General features: G+C 37.5%; 3 protein-coding genes across 3 annotated transcripts; all 3 read left to right on the forward strand.

The window, feature by feature from the left end:
• LOC140881883 (F-box protein At3g54460) lies at positions 1-8,459 on the forward strand. The gene is made up of 8 exons (XM_073287523.1): positions 1-501; positions 2,984-5,563; positions 5,647-5,860; positions 6,592-6,876; positions 6,958-7,017; positions 7,104-7,234; positions 7,320-7,434; positions 8,133-8,459. Exons 1-8 carry the CDS (start codon positions 29-31, stop codon positions 8,280-8,282), a joined length of 4,008 nt encoding a protein of 1,335 aa, XP_073143624.1. The 5' UTR covers positions 1-28; the 3' UTR covers positions 8,283-8,459.
• Positions 8,460-10,166: 1,707 nt separating this feature from the next.
• On the forward strand, positions 10,167-15,003 carry LOC140882270 (uridine 5'-monophosphate synthase). The gene is made up of 7 exons (XM_073288180.1): positions 10,167-10,681; positions 11,579-11,918; positions 12,601-12,684; positions 12,886-12,968; positions 13,055-13,142; positions 13,225-13,479; positions 14,125-15,003. Exons 1-7 carry the CDS (start codon positions 10,227-10,229, stop codon positions 14,251-14,253), a joined length of 1,434 nt encoding a protein of 477 aa, XP_073144281.1. The 5' UTR covers positions 10,167-10,226; the 3' UTR covers positions 14,254-15,003.
• Positions 15,004-16,695: 1,692 nt separating this feature from the next.
• Positions 16,696-18,156, forward strand: LOC140883187 (aspartyl protease AED3). The gene has a single exon (XM_073289554.1). The coding sequence runs from the start codon at positions 16,759-16,761 to the stop codon at positions 18,079-18,081; it is 1,323 nt and encodes a 440-aa protein (XP_073145655.1). The 5' UTR covers positions 16,696-16,758; the 3' UTR covers positions 18,082-18,156.
• Positions 18,157-18,693: the final 537 nt, after the last annotated feature.

Genomic DNA, 18,693 nt, shown 5'->3' on the forward strand with positions numbered 1-18,693 from the left:
CCGAAGAAGGGAGAATTCAAAAATCGTAATGTCAATGGAGAACGAAATGGAGCCACCCGCAGACCACAAGCTCACCGGTTTCCTCCGCCTGGTTCTCGCAATTCCCGACGCCACTGTTCCGATACCTCTCCACTCCCTCTGCCATATTGCCGGCGAACGCCAAGATATACGCTTCGTATCCCAGAACAATGTCGTCTTGTCCCCAATTGCGAAGCCGGGATCCTCTACGGCGCCTGCATCGAAGAAGAGACGGAGCGTAATGGGGATGGTACACGGGTCAATTAGCGTGCTGCACCAATTGCATACCCTCGTTACGCACAAGTGCTTGAGAATTGTGGCGCGAGTTGTCGAGACCAGGGATCGGGAGAGTGGAATTGAAGGCGGGGGAAGGGAAATCAGAGCTGTGGTTTTAGTGGATGTGTACTTTCCGGCAGTTTTGTGGTGTGGATGGCAGTTCCCGCGCTTTGGCTCCACTGCCGCCTCAGTTTGCAAACACCTGAGGTGCGTTTTTTAATCTTAGATTGATTCCTCTCCTGATAAGCTAGGGTTTTTGTTGTTGTCTATATATATATATATATATATCGTTGGTTGGATTTTATTATTTATAATCAGCTGCATTTGCTGAGGTAGTGCTTTAATGTTGTGAATTAGTGAAAGGTTGTGTGGTGCTACAGTGAAGGGTTTTGTGCTCTTATCTTGCACGATCTAGAAAGCATTTAGTACATGATTAGACGGATTTAACCTGAAAAGAGAATTTGACTTTTGTATTTCGAGATTGGCTATCCGGGGTATTTGAAATATATTTCAATTGCTCATGGGAAGTTTATGTATGAAGGCAATTATTTTGAAATCTTTTTATACCAAAAGCATGTGAAGTCTAAACAATTAGAATCGACAAAATGACTCGATCCTGATGCAGTTTTAGATTTTTGTCTTTCTTAGCTTCAAAACGTTTATTTCTATGGTGTAGATGTAGGCATTTAACATCTATTTGGTTGTCGAGGGGTGTGATGAAACACAAGTAAGTTGGTTTCAGCTTTTGTCTCATGTATCATTTATTTCTATGGCATAAATGTAGGCATCTCATGTATCATGTATTTCAAAAGTAACCCAGTGGAAGACTCACACGTATATCATGAACGTAGCGTGAAATAGGGCTGAAAGATGATTCATGATTAACATTTACTCAAAGAAATGTATTCAGTTTGGACACATGCACACACCCACACCCACACCCACCCACGCAAACGCACACATTGACTTAGCTTGCAACAATTGGTAGAAAAAATTCTAAAATTCCTGAATCATAAGTGGATCATATATATTCAATAATTTCTTAGAAATTATTCATTTGGTGTTGATTTTAAATTTATCTAAGTAAATTCTGACCTCTCGCTTCTAGAACACTCTAATGCATGAACAAATTATTTACCACATAGGCCAAACGGCCCAAACCCCTCGACCTCCAACGATATGTTATGATATAACCACACACCCGACCTCCTATAGCCAGGAGCATAAACATGACACATAGGGATGTGGGTACGGGTAAAACTGGCACCCTACCCTAACTCGACCTATTTGAGACACGTATGAGCCTAGCTGAATGAGTAAGAGCGATTGCCGGTGGAGACAACGTCAACAATAAGGAAGGAGAAGACTGATCTTTGATGGAGACATCATCAATAACAAGGAAGCATAAGACTGATCTCTAGGTTATATTAGACCGTACCATTAGTAAGCAAGCCCTCTCCAGACTCATGAGCTTAACAGTTCGACCCATTGGCACCCAGGTAGGTGCATTTCCTCAAGTCTCCCACCTAGGTCCTAGGATATGTTTTCCGGTCTCCTCGGAAACATATTTGGGCAATAGTGAGTATGGCCATCTCAAGATGTTACAAAACTTGCAGGCTCGTGTTCCTCATCACAACACTGGTTCATGGTTGGAACTAGGAATAGCATGCAAGGATTCTTGACGACACATCCGTGTTCACTAAATATTTTCTCATAATCTACCATACAAACCAGGATTGTGTTTAATATGTTTATTGCCGGTCCATAGCCTCAACATAAGATCTCAAAGATGTTTTCGCACATAACAAGTCAGCTTTTCTTATTGATGGTTTCTCAAGGAATTCTACGAGGCTCAAAGATGTAATTACACATAATTCTGGAAACAGAATTGCACAATATCAGTACTTACAATAGAAAATAAATAGCAAATGGAGCAAATCACTTCCCTTTCCTACAGAATTCAATTACACACGTGCCTAACACATATTCCCAATTCAATCAGCCGCTACAGCCATAGACCTCTGAATTTGGGAGCTTATACCAGTTTTCTGCCAAAAAAAAAAAAAAAACACACACACACACGATTTAATGTTTCTGTAAATCTCAATTTCTCAATTTTTATCTCTTATTTATAGGCATGCCCATGAGGTAGAAAATTATCACCTTGAGGTGTTATCCTACTCGCACAACAATTTGTTGAAAATTTGAAATACCTAAGCCCCAAGCCTCTTGTTTCTCAACCGTTCATTTCTGACTATATGATTGCTTCTCTTGTTCGAATTGCCATGTGGAAATTGTTGAGTCTCCAGTGTCTTTTTTCCCGATGTATCACAATGGGTCATCTTTTGATTGGTCATGGATAGTTGAGCTTCCGATTCCTCGCGTATTTTTGAGCTCCCCACTTCTCGTCGTTTGTCGTAATATTATGAAATTACTTTTTGTTTGGTAGATCTATTTCAAATAAGTAATTATGTCAAAACACATGTACATATATATTTAGATTATATACACACTTATTGGCCAAATTTAAGTGAAATCGTAAGATGAATAAATGAAAAGGTGCAGACCAGCTTGAGATCCGTGACTGGGTAAACTAGCTGCAATAGTTTCTTAGCTCAGTACAAATTGATAAATATGTTTAGGTTTTGTCGACTGCAATGTTAATGTTTTTTATGATTTTATTGTATAGTTGTGATTGGGATGCTAGAAGTTTGATGCTCAGAACTGTCAAAGTGGACCATGACAACTATTATGGTATTTGGAGTGTTACAGACTGTCACGTCCTTCACTGCAAATGGCGTTGTATTGCACCTGACAATTCCAAGAAAAAGCTTTTTGAACTCCAAGAAATTTTTAAGAGCTTACCCTCTGTTTCAGAGAAGGTGGACCTTGATACTTCAAGAGTGCAGCCAGCTCATTTATCATCTGACTCCGGTATCTGGGCGTTATCAGATGATATTTTGATTAATATCTTATCTGCACTATGCCCAAAAGACCTGCTTAGGATTTCTTTGGTGTGTCATCATTTAAGGTGTTTAGCAGCATCAATCATGCCATGCATGAAACTTAAGCTTTATCCTCATCAGCAGGCTGCGGTTAATTGGATGTTACTGCGTGAACGGGAACCTAAAGTTCTGCAACATCCCTTATTCATGGATTTCAAAACCGAAGATGGATTCGATTTCTATATAAATAGGGTTTCTGGTGAAATTGTCTCTGGTGTAGTTCCCACAATTAAGGATTTCCATGGTGGGATGTTTTGTGATGAGCCTGGACTGGGTAAAACTATAACATCCCTTTCACTAATCCTGAAAACTCAAGGAACTTGGGCTGAACCTCCAAATGGTGTACAAGTGATCTGGAGCATGCATGATGGGAATCGGAAGTGTGGCTACTATGAAGTTAGTGGAGACAATGAAATTCATGGTAGATCGCAGGACACTAACAAAAAAGTGGGTCAGAAATCTCGAAGAGGACAATTATCGCTTAAGGAACTCACACCGAGGAATAATTCTAGCTTACATGCACCCAATTCTCCTTTTTCTGTTGATTTTTATGAGCAAAATTTAGACTCAAATGATTCCTCGGTTAGTAAACAAGTTAAATTGTCTCTGTCTGCCCGCTCAACTCCTTCAACCTTTTTGGTGCGTAGCGCTGGGAGCAGTGGTACCGTGAAAAGACAGCTTCTATATGCATACGATTCGCCTGTTACTTCTGAGAGAAAGAAGGCTAAGACATGCTCAAAAAACAGAAAATATGAGTTCAATCAAGTAGGTTTCTCCTGCAGGAGGGACAAGGAGACAGTCACAGAAAGTAATGAATGCAAAGAAACCTGGATCCAATGTGATTCTTGTAGCAAATGGCGAAAGCTTGAGAAGGGAATCCTTGCAAATGCTTCCAGGGCATGGTTTTGTAGCATGAACAATGACCCCTTTCACCAGGATTGTAATGTTCCAGAAGAATCTTGGGATTATGGGGAGCCCATCACGCACCTGCTGGGCTTTCATACCAAGGGAACAAGCGGTGGCCAGGAGGAAAATATTGCATTTTTCATCAGTGTGCTGAAGGAACATTATACACTGATAAAGACGGAGACAAAAAAAGCCCTGACATGGCTGGCTAAACTTTCGCCCGACAAGTTAGCAGAAATGGAAACGATTGGGTTGGTGAGCCCTGTAGTAGGAAACTCACTGTTTGATACTAGAGCTACTCGTGATTATCACAAAATATTTCAAGCTTTTGGCCTTATCAAGAAAGTAGTAAAGAACGTCCTAAGGTGGTTCTATCCAAGGACGCTTGCAAACCTGTCCTTTGATTTGGATTCCCTCAGGATAGCTCTCTGTGAGCCATTACATTCATTAAGGTTATATTTGTCAAGTGCAACTTTGATTGTTGTACCGTCAAATCTTGTCGATCACTGGAAAACTCAAATTGAAAGACACGTCCAACCAGGACAATTGCGAGTTTATGTATGGGGTGATCAGAAGAAAAAGCCTCCTGCACACTATTTGGCTTGGGATTATGATGTTGTGATATCTACCTTTAATCATTTGAGTTCTGAGTGGAGTCCTCGTAAAAGAAGTGTACTGATGCAAGTTCATTGGCTTCGAGTCATGTTGGATGAGGGTCATACTCTTGGAGCAAGTCTCAGTATGACAAACAAATTACAAATGGCAGTGTCCCTAACTGCCACAAACCGGTGGTTGTTGACAGGTACTCCAACTCCCAACACTCCTAGCAGCCAGCTCTCTTATCTTCAACCAATGCTTAAATTCCTCCAAGAAGAGGCTTATGGGCAGCATCACAAATCATGGGAAGCGGGTATTGTCAGGCCCTTTGAGGCTGAAATGGAAGAGGGGAGGTCATGTTTGTTGCGGTTGCTTCGCAGATGCATGATCAGTGCAAGAAAAGTAGACTTGCGAGAAATTCCACCTTGCATTAGGAAAGTTACATTTTTGGATTTTTCAGAAGAACATGCAAAAAGTTATAATGAGTTGGTGGAAACAGTACGCCGAAATATATTAATGGCGGACTGGAATGACCCTTCTCATGTTGAGAGTTTGCTGAACCGGAAACAATGGAAATTCCGTGCTGCTACAATACGAAATGTTAGATTATCTTGCTGTGTGGCTGGACATGTTAGAGTGACAGATGCTGGTGAAGATATCCAAGAGACTATGGATATACTAGTTGAGAACGGTTTGGACACAATGTCGCAGGAATATGGGTTAATAAAGTACAGTCTTTTGCATGGTGGAAATTGCATGAGGTGAGGTTATCTGTTTTTCTTTATGTATTACAGATCTAGTTTGGCCTTGTATAATAATGTATCCTCTTTTTTCTTATTGTTAGGTGCCAAGAATGGTGTCGTTTACCTGTCATTACACCTTGTCGGCATTTTTTATGCCTTGATTGTGTTGCTTTAGATTGTGAAAGGTGTACATTTCCTGGGTGTGGTAATTCGTATGAGATGCAGAGTCCAGAAGCCTTGGCTCGTCCAGAGAATCCAAATCCTAAGTGGCCCGTCCCAAAGGATCTCATTGAGTTACAGCCTTCATACAAACAGGTGTGCCTAACTAAATACATTAAATTTGGTATAATATGATATGGTCCATTGTGATTCTCTTTTTACATGTATTTGTTGTCAGATGCCCATGTTTTCAGTTCAAATATAAGGCCTATGATTTACCCACCATTTCTTACCAAGGAAATGAAAAGGCTAATCTAGATGGCATGGTAATTTTATCATTTGTCACCGTATATCAGCAGATGTGCAGTAAATTGCACCATTTTTGTTTCCCTAAAAACAATATGTTCTTTCTATCGACCAGATTGAGTGTTGAGTTTTATTCTTTAACAACTTAGTAAGAAATATGACCTTATTTTGGATTAATTGGTTCAATGTTCCATTGTTCATTGATTCAAGGTACTAGTACTACTAATGTTCAATTAATGCCGTTCGTTATGTAATGGCTTAGCTTAGTAAGGGCTTGTGCTGCGTTAAATATTGACATCATATGATTTCCCCCTTTCTCTTTTTTTCTTTTTTCCAGTTCGAGTAGATAATGTCCACCACAAAAAAAGGTTAAATGGTGACTGGTAAATGAAGAGAAGATTGAATACGTGGTTATGCCCTTTGATTTAAAGCATTAAAGCCAATATCGTTTTGTGTATTTATATATAAGTATTATCACTTTGATTGTGTTTGTCTATTTAAAAATCAATGGAGATTTTATGCATTTTGCCTCCTTTTGTCTTGAGTCTTTTGCTGTCCTAAAATATCACTGTATGATGCAGGATGACTGGAACCCTGATTGGCAGTCAACAACAAGCAGTAAAGTTACATATCTTGTTCAGAAGCTACAGAAACTGCAGGAAGCTAATAGGACTATAGGGTACCGTAATGAAAGGAGAGAGATTATCTCTGATAACCTTAATTTCTCCTCTAGGAGTAGCTTTTTAAACCCATCACTAGATCAGGAGACTTACTGTAATTCTAGAAATGAGTGTAACAAGATATCTCTTGAGAAAGTTCTCATCTTTTCTCAGTTTCTTGAACACATACATATCATTGAACAGCAGGTAAATATTGATTGCTGCAGGCTTGATTTCTATGATATTTGTTTGAGTTACGTTTTTAATATTTTGAAACTGTTGGTCCAGTTAAATATTGCTGGGATTCAATTTGTTGGGATGTATAGCCCTATGCATTCTAGTAACAAGGTAAGCTTTGTTTTTACTTTTTATACTTACAAGTACTGTAATCATTTCTTTGATGCAGTTTAGTAAGTTTTTCTTGCGGTGTTCAGATGAAATCTCTGGCGACTTTCCAGCATGATGCCAACTGTATGGCTCTTTTGATGGATGGAAGTGCTGCCTTAGGTCTTGATTTAAGCTTTGTAACCCATGTTTATTTGATGGAACCTATATGGGATAGAAGGTAATTGCTACGATAGCTTTTAGGCAAATTCTCCAACATCTTGATTATCCAGTTGATATGTTTTAATTTTATGAAACATGAATAGCATGGAGGAGCAGGTTATCAGTAGGGCTCATCGAATGGGTGCCGTGCGTCCTATTCATGTCGAGACTTTAGCGATGAATGGCACAATTGAAGAACAAATGTTGAAATTCCTACAGGTAGTACTCGTCTTGCCCTTTTTCTATTTCTTGTTCATGTGATTGTTTCGGCTTTTACTAGAATAGTCCTTCTAGTCATCCACACCTTTTTTTCTGTTCTTGGAATCATACATTTGGCAAAAGTTGTATTTGTTTCCCAAGTGCTTGTCCCCACCACCCATTCGAAGAAATGAACGGCTGCCAAAACGTTTCTTTTGAAAAATGTTTGTTTATATATTTGTTTCGTCTAGCGGAATATCAAAGTGAAACTAAGCTTGTGGTGACAAGTGTTCTGGTAGTCTCTAGAAAAATGTAACACACAGGTTGTTAGCACGTGTACCGTCTCGTTACTTAAAAACCGATGAGTAAACACTGATACTTAACTGTCAGTATAGTTTGGGGACAAAATTCATTCACAGAAGTTACCAGCAACACCTGTTGCCCGATGGACAAGGAGCTTGGTTTTGCTTAAGCAAGTTCTCGGGTTTAAGGTTTTGGATAGAGTCTGAATTAAATGTAGTTGTATGAATCCTCGACCACATCCGTTGTCAAACTTTTTCTACGTACCAAATATAAATATTCATATTTAATGTAATGTTTATGATTGCTTCAATGATCCCTGATTAAACTAGAAAATGCAACCTCAAAACACCGATGAAGTTTCGGTGTAATATAATCTATATCTGGAACGGCTAACTGCACACAGTCTTGGTTTATAGGATGCTGATGGATGTAGAAGAGTGTTAAAGGAGGAGTTCGGGAAGGATGATGAAGTTGACAAGACGCGGTCATATCGTACTATGCATGATTTTGCCGAAAGCAACTACTTGGCGCATCTTAGCTTTGTGCGAACATTTTCTTGTACATAAGCTTGGCAGGCATCCCTTGGCTTCTTAGTTATGGCGTACGAACGATATTTTGAGGTCGACCTTATTTATCACTTCATAGGGGTGTAAATGAATCGGGTTTCAAAACCATCACCAGTTTGTCCGATTTAACATTGGATCGTTGATATGGGAAAAAAAATCATCCTCGATTATAATTCATTTCGATCATGTTAGTTTATGGTTCAATTATTTTTTTTTTTTATTTTTATATTTAGATGGCTGAGTTTATAATCTCTTATAAATTGTTTTGCTACAATTTGGTCAAGCAACTTATAAGCGGCAAAATAAGCTAAGCGGTAAAATAAGCTGTTTTGGCCGTTTATAAAAAAGTTGTGGTGATCTCTGTTTTTTAAAAAAAATCTTATTGTAAAATTTTATTTTTCCAAATAGTCCTTTATAAATTTTCGCCATGTTTTTCAACCATTAAATATTTTTAAAAAATAAAATTCCAAAGAATATCAATTTTTTTAGATTAAAATATGAATTAGTTTTTTTTTTTGTAAAATAGGTTTAAAATTATGATAAAATTTTTAAATTATTTTTAAATAACATTCATAGTATTGTGATTTTTTTTTTCCCACAATTTTGATAATAAAAAAATCTTATAATGTCAAAATACATCAATATCTGTAATTTTTTAAAAAAATAAATTTATCCAAATATTTTAATAATATATTTTTAATATAAGTACCGGTTAAATCAGCTTATAAGTTTCTATAAAAAAAAATTTTGAGAGGAATAAGTTTCTATAATTAATAAGCAAACATTCTTTTAGTTTCAATTATTCATAAACATAAATTTTTTAAAAAAAATGCAAACTGAAATTTTGTAAAAATAATTTCCTTCTCGAATTATATATGTACAAAAATCTATAAAGACAATATCTATGCTATTATCTAATACTATATACTGAAATAGAAATTGCGTGTATATTTATATATATGATACACGAAGAACTTATCATAGTATAATTTTTAATAAACCAAAAGTACTCTCATGAGATTATAAAAATATTTCATCTTAATTTGATAAAAAAATATGCAAATTTTTATTTTTTTTTCAATGACTATCATTGATGTCAACGTCAAATTACATATCTTGCCTAACAAAATACTCATTCATTTTTATTGTTAAAATGCAATGAAGTTGAAATCAAAATTATACTCTCAAATCTCAATTGTACGATAGCTATTAGAGTTTTTTCATGGTTTTTTTTTTTTAAAAATCGTCATTGGATTCTTTTTAAAAGGAAAAAAGGAAAAAAAGAAAAAAGGGGCTTCTTTAGAGCAGGGTCATGAATAAATTTAATATTGATGATTGAAGAACATATACTAGTTCGAAAAGCTTTTAATACATGGTGAATGCATTTTTCTTTCTTTTTAATTTTTAAAACTATAGTGCGAATGCTTTTTGCAGTATTTTGATTACCTTTTTAAAGAAAATAAACTTCAACAATTATTCATAATTTTTCGTATGCAAAAAATCTCCGTTTGGATAAATAATTATATATATTTATCTAAAATAAATATTTTTTGTACAAAAATTTTATAAAAGGTTTTAAGCGATGTTTTATGATCAATATTCAAATTATATATATATTTATCTAAAATAAATATATTCAAATTCATAACCGATTTTCCCACCCCTAGTCGAAACATTATATAATTGTTTTGAAGATTAATAATAAAATTATTGTAATTTTAATTTTTAGAGATTTTGTTATAACATGTTCGACGCTCGTTTCAAATTCTCGTTATCAACTCATAAAAATAAAAAATAATAATAATCCTTTCAAAATAAAATAATAAATAAATAAATAAAAATTATCGTTATCGTTTTTAGAAGTATGGGAAATATTATTTTAGCTTTTAAAGTATTTTCTGAGCAAAGTGTAAAATACAAACGTTTTTGTGGAAGCGAGCTTTAATGGCAGCGCCAACAATGGAGTCCCTAATCCTGCAGCTCCACGACATCGCCGCCGTCAAATTCGGCAGCTTCAAGCTCAAATCCGGCATCTCCTCCCCAATCTACATCGACCTCCGCCTCATCGTTTCCTATCCGTCGCTGCTCCGCCAAATCTCCCAAGCTCTGATCAAAACCCTCCCTCCATCCTCAGTGTATCAACTTGTGTGCGGCGTTCCCTACACCGCCCTCCCCATAGCCACCTGTATTTCCATATCCTCCGAGATTCCGATGCTCATGCGTCGCAAGGAGGTCAAAGACTACGGCACAGCAAAAGCCATTGAAGGAGCATTTGAGCCCAATCAGGTTTGCCTTATTGTTGAGGATCTCGTAACTAGCGGCGCCTCGGTGCTCGAGACTGCCGCTCCGCTCCGCGCTGCTGGCCTGAAAATTACTGATGCTGTCGTCATGATTGATAGGTGAAGAATGTAGTTCAAACAGTGTATTGTTTTTGTATATATCTTGTCAGCTAATACTATTTTAGCCACGAACGGAAAATGTATCCGGGTTTCTGACTTTGCGCTACATTCAGTTCACAGAGGGGAAGAAATTGAAAAAATCTCGTTTTTGTTGGACCACTTATCATTAAGTATTGATAAGGTGACAAAGGTTGTTTATTTTATAGTATGTAGACTCCATAGAACTAGTACAACAAATGTACATGATGCATAAAACAGGTGGCAGCATTTTTTTGCGGCAGTAATTTGACCCTGCTTTCTACTTGGATTTTTCTTTTCTTTTCTTTTCTTTTCCATTTTTTTTTTTAAAAAAAAAAGTTCTGCTTGGACTTTTCTTGATTGCGCGCTTGCGTGATTTTTGGTGGTTCAAGAATAAAGCTCGAATTTTTTGCATTAGGTGCAACGATAGTACATCTGTATAATGCCATTTACTCTTCACTGGTTGCATAAGATTCTCTGTCGCGGCTACTTCATTCATTATAAAGAGATATGAACTACCGCTTAGTAGAAAGTACTACTGTTCTATGATCTGTTATTTACCCGCACCACCAAGTATCTGCTGGTAGCGGACTTGTGTACAAGTAGACACCTGCGGATGCGGTTAACAAATGTATACAACTTTATGTAAAGAGACATGTAAGCACGGACATCCATAAGAATGATTAGTAAAACTCGAAGTTTTTATTCTGTCACAACATGCAAATGATAGAGCAAATTGAGTGTTGAATAGTTAATTATGTTTATCGTCACATCATATATGATCTGCAGTAGCTGTTAGAAATTTTCTTTCGCTTATTCCTAAATTTGTTGATTATGTCTTATGAATCCTGGTTTTATTATGAATATCTTGGGACACAGGGAACAAGGTGGGAGGGAAAATTTGGCAGAAAATGGCATCACACTGCATGCAATGGTAAAGCTGAGTGAAATGGTTTCGATATTGAAGGAGAAGGGAAGAATTTCAGAGGAAACCCAGAAAATGGTCATGAAGTTCCTAGAGGAGAATCGGAAAGTGTCAGTACCAGTGTTGCCAGCAGCTGAGAAGGTTAAAGTAAGAATTACCTATGAGGAGAGGGCAAAGATGGCAAAGAATCCTACAGGAAAGAGGTTGTTTGAGATAATGGTGCAGAAGGAGACTAATTTGTGTGTGGCTGCTGATGTTGCCACTGCTGCTGAGTTGCTTGAAATTGCAGACAAGGTGAGGTGACGAAATGGCTGTTGATGGTCATCTTGCTAATTTTTGTGAGTTGTCATAGCCAGTTTCTGATATGATTTTGGAATCGTTTTCTTGGTTTGATATTGAAATCTGTATTATCCTTGGTGAGTAGTGGAACCATTTGCATATCACAAATAAGATAAGAAGTTGGGTCAGACAGACTTGGAAGTTCGGAAGGTTGATTCAATCTTTTGATGTCATCTACTAGAGATTGATCCATTGAAGAAATTGACATTAGATTATTGTCATTCCCTTTTATATTTCTTTTATTTCAAGTCCAGTTGTAGCTGGAAATTTCCTGAAATTTCCCTTGATCAGATGATATGTGTGCAACTTAAAGTATATATGTATCTATGGGTGCATTATGTTGAGAAACTTTTCATATTTTGTGCACAATGAAATAAGAGGCCAAGGAATCTAGTAGCCAACTAGCAGTGCAGCTTCTTTGTTCTCTTTCTATTAAAGATCTGGAGGCTTTAAGTAAACAGTTGTGTCAATTGTAAGTCATGATCAGTCTAGTCTTTAGCTCATTCATGTTACTATGTATCATGCGTGTCAACTGTCAATTGAGATAACCTCGTGCAATGTTTTAGATGGCATAGTTGTTATAAATGCATGCAAATTTGCTTTCGAATAATTTCTTACCATCTTCTTTCGTCTGCAGGTTGGACCTGAGATCTGCATGTTAAAAACCCACGTGGATATATTTCCTGATTTCACCGATGATTTTGGATCTAAGCTTCGTACGGTACGTTAGAACCATAATATCTTTTGGCCCAACGGCTTCTTAATTCTGATAATTAAGATGACTTTATCCCCTCAGACGTGCTGATCAAAAGCCCTTTCTTTTTTGCTCTGAAACGTGAGACGTGCTACTTGTATTAGATCCTCATTCATTACCTGAATGTTGACTCTTTGGCTGAGACTAATTATGGTCGATCTTTCGAAGATTGCAGAGAAACACAATTTCCTAATCTTTGAAGATAGGAAGTTTGCTGACATTGGTAACACGGTGGCCATGCAATATGAAGGGTGAGTTGAATTTGGTCACTTTTTCATTTATGTTCTGATTTGTGTGCTTCTTTTAGTGATGATTCTTATTTATTTGTTTAATGCAGAGGTGTCTTCCATATATTGGAGTGGGCAGACATAGTAAATGCCCATATAATTTCGGGTCCAGGAGTTGTGGATGGATTGAAATTGAAGGTTAGGATGTTATGCTCAGTTTTGAACACGAGAGATTAGAATTCTCTTTCATTTCTCTGATTTAAATTCTTTCTTGTGACAGGGTTTGCCTCGTGGCAGAGGACTGTTATTACTTGCTGAGATGAGTTCATCTGGCAACCTGGCCAAGGGTGATTACACGGCTGCAGCTGTAAAAATAGCAGAAGATCATGCAGACTTTGTAATTGGCTTCATCTCTGTCAATCCTGCATCTTGGCCTGGTAAACCTGGAAATCCATCACTTATTCACGCAACCCCTGGTGTCCAATTGGTCAAAGGTGGAGATTCTTTGGGACAACAATATAACACTCCAATTTCTGTAAGTACAATTCATATAAATATGGTACACCTTTACATTGTCTTAACAGAATGTGCAAAGGTAATTTGTGGTTTTCTAATGCAAATTCTAATACCTAGAGTATGTTGATAATATTGATGAAATTTTTAAAGGAGAGGGGACTAAGCTTTATTTATATCTCATAATCAAGAAAAACGAAAATTTCATTGCCTGTGGAATGGAATTTTCACGAGGAGGCAATTTAAATTCCAGTGTCTCAGGAATTTGCAAGTTGTAAGAAAAACAAGTATTGATTGGTTACAAGCATAAAAGTTCATCTGTATTCTATGGATTATGGAATTAAGAACTAGTCTTCTTTGGTTAAATAATGATGTTTGCTGAGGAATTGAGATATCTTATCTTTTTAATGTTGTTACTAAGGATGGAAAAGCCCACGGAACTGGCTCAAGACTTCCTGAACTAATTTTATGGCATGTTAAAGGTTATTTGATGACATGCTTGAGAAATGTTTGGCATTTCTTTTCTCACGAACTTCTCCATCTAACACCAATGTTTATATGTCACATGTTTTTTTAATCTTTGAAGATAACCGGAAAAGCGTAAAACTTGATCCAATAATTGCACTACCAAATATTTGCATAATTTTTACTAATCTCGTGGCTTCAGGTCATTTCTGAGAGAGGCAGCGACATTATCATCGTTGGCCGCGGTATTATAAAGGCAGCCAACCCTGCTGAGGCAGCACGTGAGTACCGACTTCAAGGATGGGATGCATATTTGATGGATGGCAAGTAACAAGCTTTGATTTGCTCCTTCCGCTTGCTGTTCTGAGGCATCTCGTCCTGGTAAAATTTTGAGAATTCATGGTTGCACGACATATCACCCGGGTTAAAGCCCTTGGACACGTGGCTTGACTTGGTTGTTTTCTAACATTAAACATAAAATGCTGCCTATTTATCGAATCACGTCCATAAACTTTTATGATCATTATGTGTTTCATAAGCATCTAATTCTTTTGTCGGCCTTCGTTAGATAAAATCATCTCACACAAAATTATTTATCTATATCGTCTTATAGAACTAAATAGATCCTCAGCAAGTAATTAATTTCTCACCCCATTTACTTTTATAAAGGTCTAGTATCCTAAATTAGGGTCAGTAATTTTCGTATAGTAAGGATGAATAAAGAAAAGTCGTTAGCGTAGCCAATATGCAGAACTGTAATTTTGCTGATCTCGGCCTAAAATAGTGTCTGAGATTGCTTCAAAAAAGTGTTTTTTTTTTCAAACGCTGAACCGAAGGAGTCACCAGTGTTATCTGATAAATGTATCAGACCACGAGAACATTGATTTTTAAAAGTGTGGTGATTATAATTCATACCCTTATCTCACATCCGTAGTAAAATGTGTCTGATTTGGTAAACGTATATATTACTTTAATGAACTCCGAGAAAAATTTGCAGTGACGATCGCACTTGTGCGAAATTGGGCCTGATCATGTCAGTCATCCACTTCACTCAATTTTTATTTATTTTTTTTGAGACAGATGTCTATCCGATTCGACTAATTAAAAATATTATTTTTTGTGTTTAAAATATTACTTTCTGATGCAGATATAGATCGGATTAACCTGTTTCATGGTTCATTGTGAAACTATTCGGAAGAATTTTTTATTTATTTATTATTATAATTATATGTATATATTTAAACCCTATATTTAATGGGTTTATTAAATATATATGGGGGTGGGGGCAAAGTTGGTGATTGAAAAATGACAAAATGTGAAGAAGATGATATCACGTGAATTGATTCAGAAAGTCTTGGTGTAAGCCCGTGATCGACCGCATCATCTACTATATTTTCCCAAACGACAAAGCCCCTTTCCCTTGCTAAACTATCCACCAAGAATTCATGATAGCCTTAATTATTTGCATATATTTGTTTTTTTTTGTTTTTTTTTATTATGTTCCAACTTAGCTTTTAAATCAGAATATTCTCACTTTTCACACAATAATTAATGTCTTTAATTTCTTGGAATGTTATGTCTCAATGCAACTCCATTAATGTCTACTTAATATGGGAGAAAGGTAGCTCCGGGGGGCCTCTCACGCTTTATATGTGTTGAATTTAAGAAGGGGAAATCGCATCATGTTTTCATTTTTTGGCATGTTATATGTCGTTAATTTATAGTCTTACAATTTTTTTCAATTTTAATCAATGTTCACATGATTGTTAACGTTGCATTGGATACATCAATAATTTCTAGTATTATGTAAGCACTTTGATTGAAAAGGACTAAAATCAGAAAAAAAAAATGTAAATTAGTGGACTAAAATTGTAAATTGATTGACAATTAGACAAAAAAAAAAAGAAAAGAAAACAGATATGACAAAATGAAAATTTGCCCAATATTATAAGAACGAATTTGCTTTCATATATACTCATGACATTATTTTGGGATTAAATAATTGTCACAAGGGGAACCAATAAAAATATATACTTTGATGGGATATTTCGAATATATTTTAAAAAAATTAACTATTTGTCAGTCTATGTTTTCGCCAAGCACAGTCCCTTTTCACGAGAAGGACTAATGGGACGTCCTTCACATGATGCATTGCAAATATTTGCTTACATGGTAACAATTATTGTATACCTTCACGAGCTGATTTTCTTGGTAGCTAGCCCGTCGGTTTGGCTTCAAGTTTGCTTCATTTAAAAAATTGAGTATATAGTTAATTTAGAGTGCATTTATATTATTCTAACCAATATTTCAAATTGAATTTTACTTGCTAAATAAAAGGTAAACTCAATTAAGCATGAGTGCTTGTAGTTTCGTAAGTTGTGTGTAGAAAAATGCGCAAATTTGGTCCCTAAGTTAGCCTAATTAAATTGGATTTTGATACTTATTTACTTTGAATCATTTTTCGCTTTATTGTTGATATGACACGGATAATTTTTGACAAAAAATTAGACATTGTTGAAGTGGCCGGCGTCGAAAATTGCTTACATGATTTCAAACAATTTAGCATAAACGATTAAGATAATGTTTTGTAGAGCTTCTACGAAATACTATTGTTGTCTTGACATAAAAATTACCTTGACAAGCCTAGACAATTTTACATACACGAGACACTAAATTAGCACATTCGGGAAGTGACGTCCCTAAATAATTAAACTAGAAAAACAAATCCATGATAAAAATATCTACAAGGGATACAAAAAAAATCCAAGCACTCGCGTATCTATAAATTCAAAACCACCACAATTCTTATTCAAAAAAACTAGCAAGAAGCTCACTAATGGAGTATTCATCTATCGTCTTCTTCTTTCTCCTCCTCCTCTCGACGTCATGTCGTGCTGCATTTGATCCTTCTTGTTCTTCTTCTTCATCATCAGATTCAGAACTGTCAATATTCCACATCTATGGCAAATGCTCCCCTTTCACACCTCCCAACGTCGAAGCTTCCTCATGGCTGAGTACAGTCATGAAAATGGCCTCAAACGACCCCAAGAGGCTCTCCTACTTGTCGTCCCTAGCCGCGCAAAAGCCCACCATCGCCCCCATCGCCCCCGGCCAAGTCATAAACGTCGGAAACTACGTCGTCCGGGCCAAGATCGGGACTCCCGGCCAGCTCATGTTCATGGTCTTGGACACCAGCAACGACGCTGCATGGATCCCATGCAGCGGCTGCGTCGGCTGCTCCTCCACCGTCTTCGACACCAACACCTCCTCCACCTTCGCCTCCTTGGACTGCTCCGCCTCCGAGTGCACCCAACTCAGCGGAGCCTCGTGCCCCACCGTCGGCTCCGGCTCTTGCAGCTTCAACCGCTCCTACGGCTACGCATCCTCCTTCTCCGCCACCCTGTCCCACGACACCCTCGGACTCGGCAACGACGCCGTCCCCAACTACGCCTTCGGATGCATCAACGCCGTGTCGGGTGGCTCCGTTCCGCCGCAGGGGTTGTTGGGCCTTGGCCGAGGCTCCCTCTCATTGCTCTCCCAATCCGGCTCCCTCTACTCCGGCGTATTCTCCTACTGCCTCCCGAGTTTCAAGAACTACTACTTCTCCGGGTCGCTGAAACTCGGTCCATTGGGTCAGCCCAAGTCCATCAAAACCACCCCTCTACTCACCAACCCGCACCGGCCATCGCTATACTACGTGAACCTCACGGGTATCAGCGTGGGTAGAGTTAGCATCCCCATACCTTCGGAACTGCTCGCGTTCGACCCCAACACGGGCGCTGGGACCATAATAGACTCCGGCACGGTCATAACCCGGTTCGTCCAACCCGTGTACACCGCCATCAGAGACGAATTCATGAAGCAACTGAAAGGGCCTTTTAGCTCGTTGGGGGCTTTCGACACATGCTTTGCAGCGACCAACGAAGAAGTAGCACCGACCATTGCATTGCATTTCACGGGGCTGGACTTAAAGTTGCCGGCAGAGAATAGTTTGATACACAGTAGCTCGGGTTCTCTGGCTTGCTTGGCTATGGCGGCGGCACCGAATAATGTGAACTCGGTGTTGAATGTGATAGCCAACTTGCAGCAACAGAATCTGAGGATTTTGTTCGACACCGCAAACTCTCGTTTGGGCATTGCTCGTGAGCTTTGTAATTGATTTATGTTTGGTCATTAATTGTCAATGTTTGTTTGTTCAAACAAATAATGATATGTCTTTTGATTACTTCTTTAATGATATTTTGGAAAGCATATTGTGTCTGTTTCCATCTCCATACACGCCATATGATGTATATGACGGATTTTAGTAGTAAAAAAAATGTCAAAAGTACGATTTATTCAAAGAGAGAATTTTTAAGCTGAATTTATTGCAACTTGGTAGGATTTAAAATACATATGGTAAAAGATTTTTGGAACGAGATGGTGATAGGAATACCACAGGCCGATTGGATAAGGCTACCAATTTTGTGGATAATAGTACCAAAATCATGGGTCAAATTATTCATATCTCAACAAGTATAATCAATGTTATAATATTAACGTGACAAATCATGAATCGTTGTGATTAAATTAATACTCTCGGCTCAGGTTGAATGAAGCTAAGGTGGTCTGATCACGGTTCCAAAAACAGACGGTTCTGATTTTGGAACTATGTGCATATGTTACATAATGCGGCAGATTCTTTTCCCTCGACAGCTAATACCATGTGATGGGATGAACTTGTACAAAATATGAGAGCCCATCATATTTTTTTATAATGTGGCCGTTGATT

The sequence above is a fragment of the Henckelia pumila genome, chromosome 2 (assembly GCF_033568475.1).
Source record: "Henckelia pumila isolate YLH828 chromosome 2, ASM3356847v2, whole genome shotgun sequence".
Lineage (NCBI taxonomy): Eukaryota > Viridiplantae > Streptophyta > Magnoliopsida > Lamiales > Gesneriaceae > Henckelia > Henckelia pumila.

Coding starts and splice junctions, on each gene's coding strand:
- LOC140881883 (XM_073287523.1), top strand. CDS start 29: ATGTCAATGGAGAACGAAATGGAGCCACCCGCAGACCACAAGCTCACC. Junction 502..2,983: donor TCAGTTTGCAAACACCTGAG/GTGCGTTTTTTA, acceptor TTTATTGTATAG/TTGTGATTGGGATGCTAGAA. Junction 7,235..7,319: donor GAACCTATATGGGATAGAAG/GTAATTGCTACG, acceptor AAACATGAATAG/CATGGAGGAGCAGGTTATCA.
- LOC140882270 (XM_073288180.1), top strand. CDS start 10,227: ATGGCAGCGCCAACAATGGAGTCCCTAATCCTGCAGCTCCACGACATC. Junction 10,682..11,578: donor GCTGTCGTCATGATTGATAG/GTGAAGAATGTA, acceptor CTTGGGACACAG/GGAACAAGGTGGGAGGGAAA. Junction 11,919..12,600: donor TGCTTGAAATTGCAGACAAG/GTGAGGTGACGA, acceptor TTTCGTCTGCAG/GTTGGACCTGAGATCTGCAT.
- LOC140883187 (XM_073289554.1), top strand. CDS start 16,759: ATGGAGTATTCATCTATCGTCTTCTTCTTTCTCCTCCTCCTCTCGACG.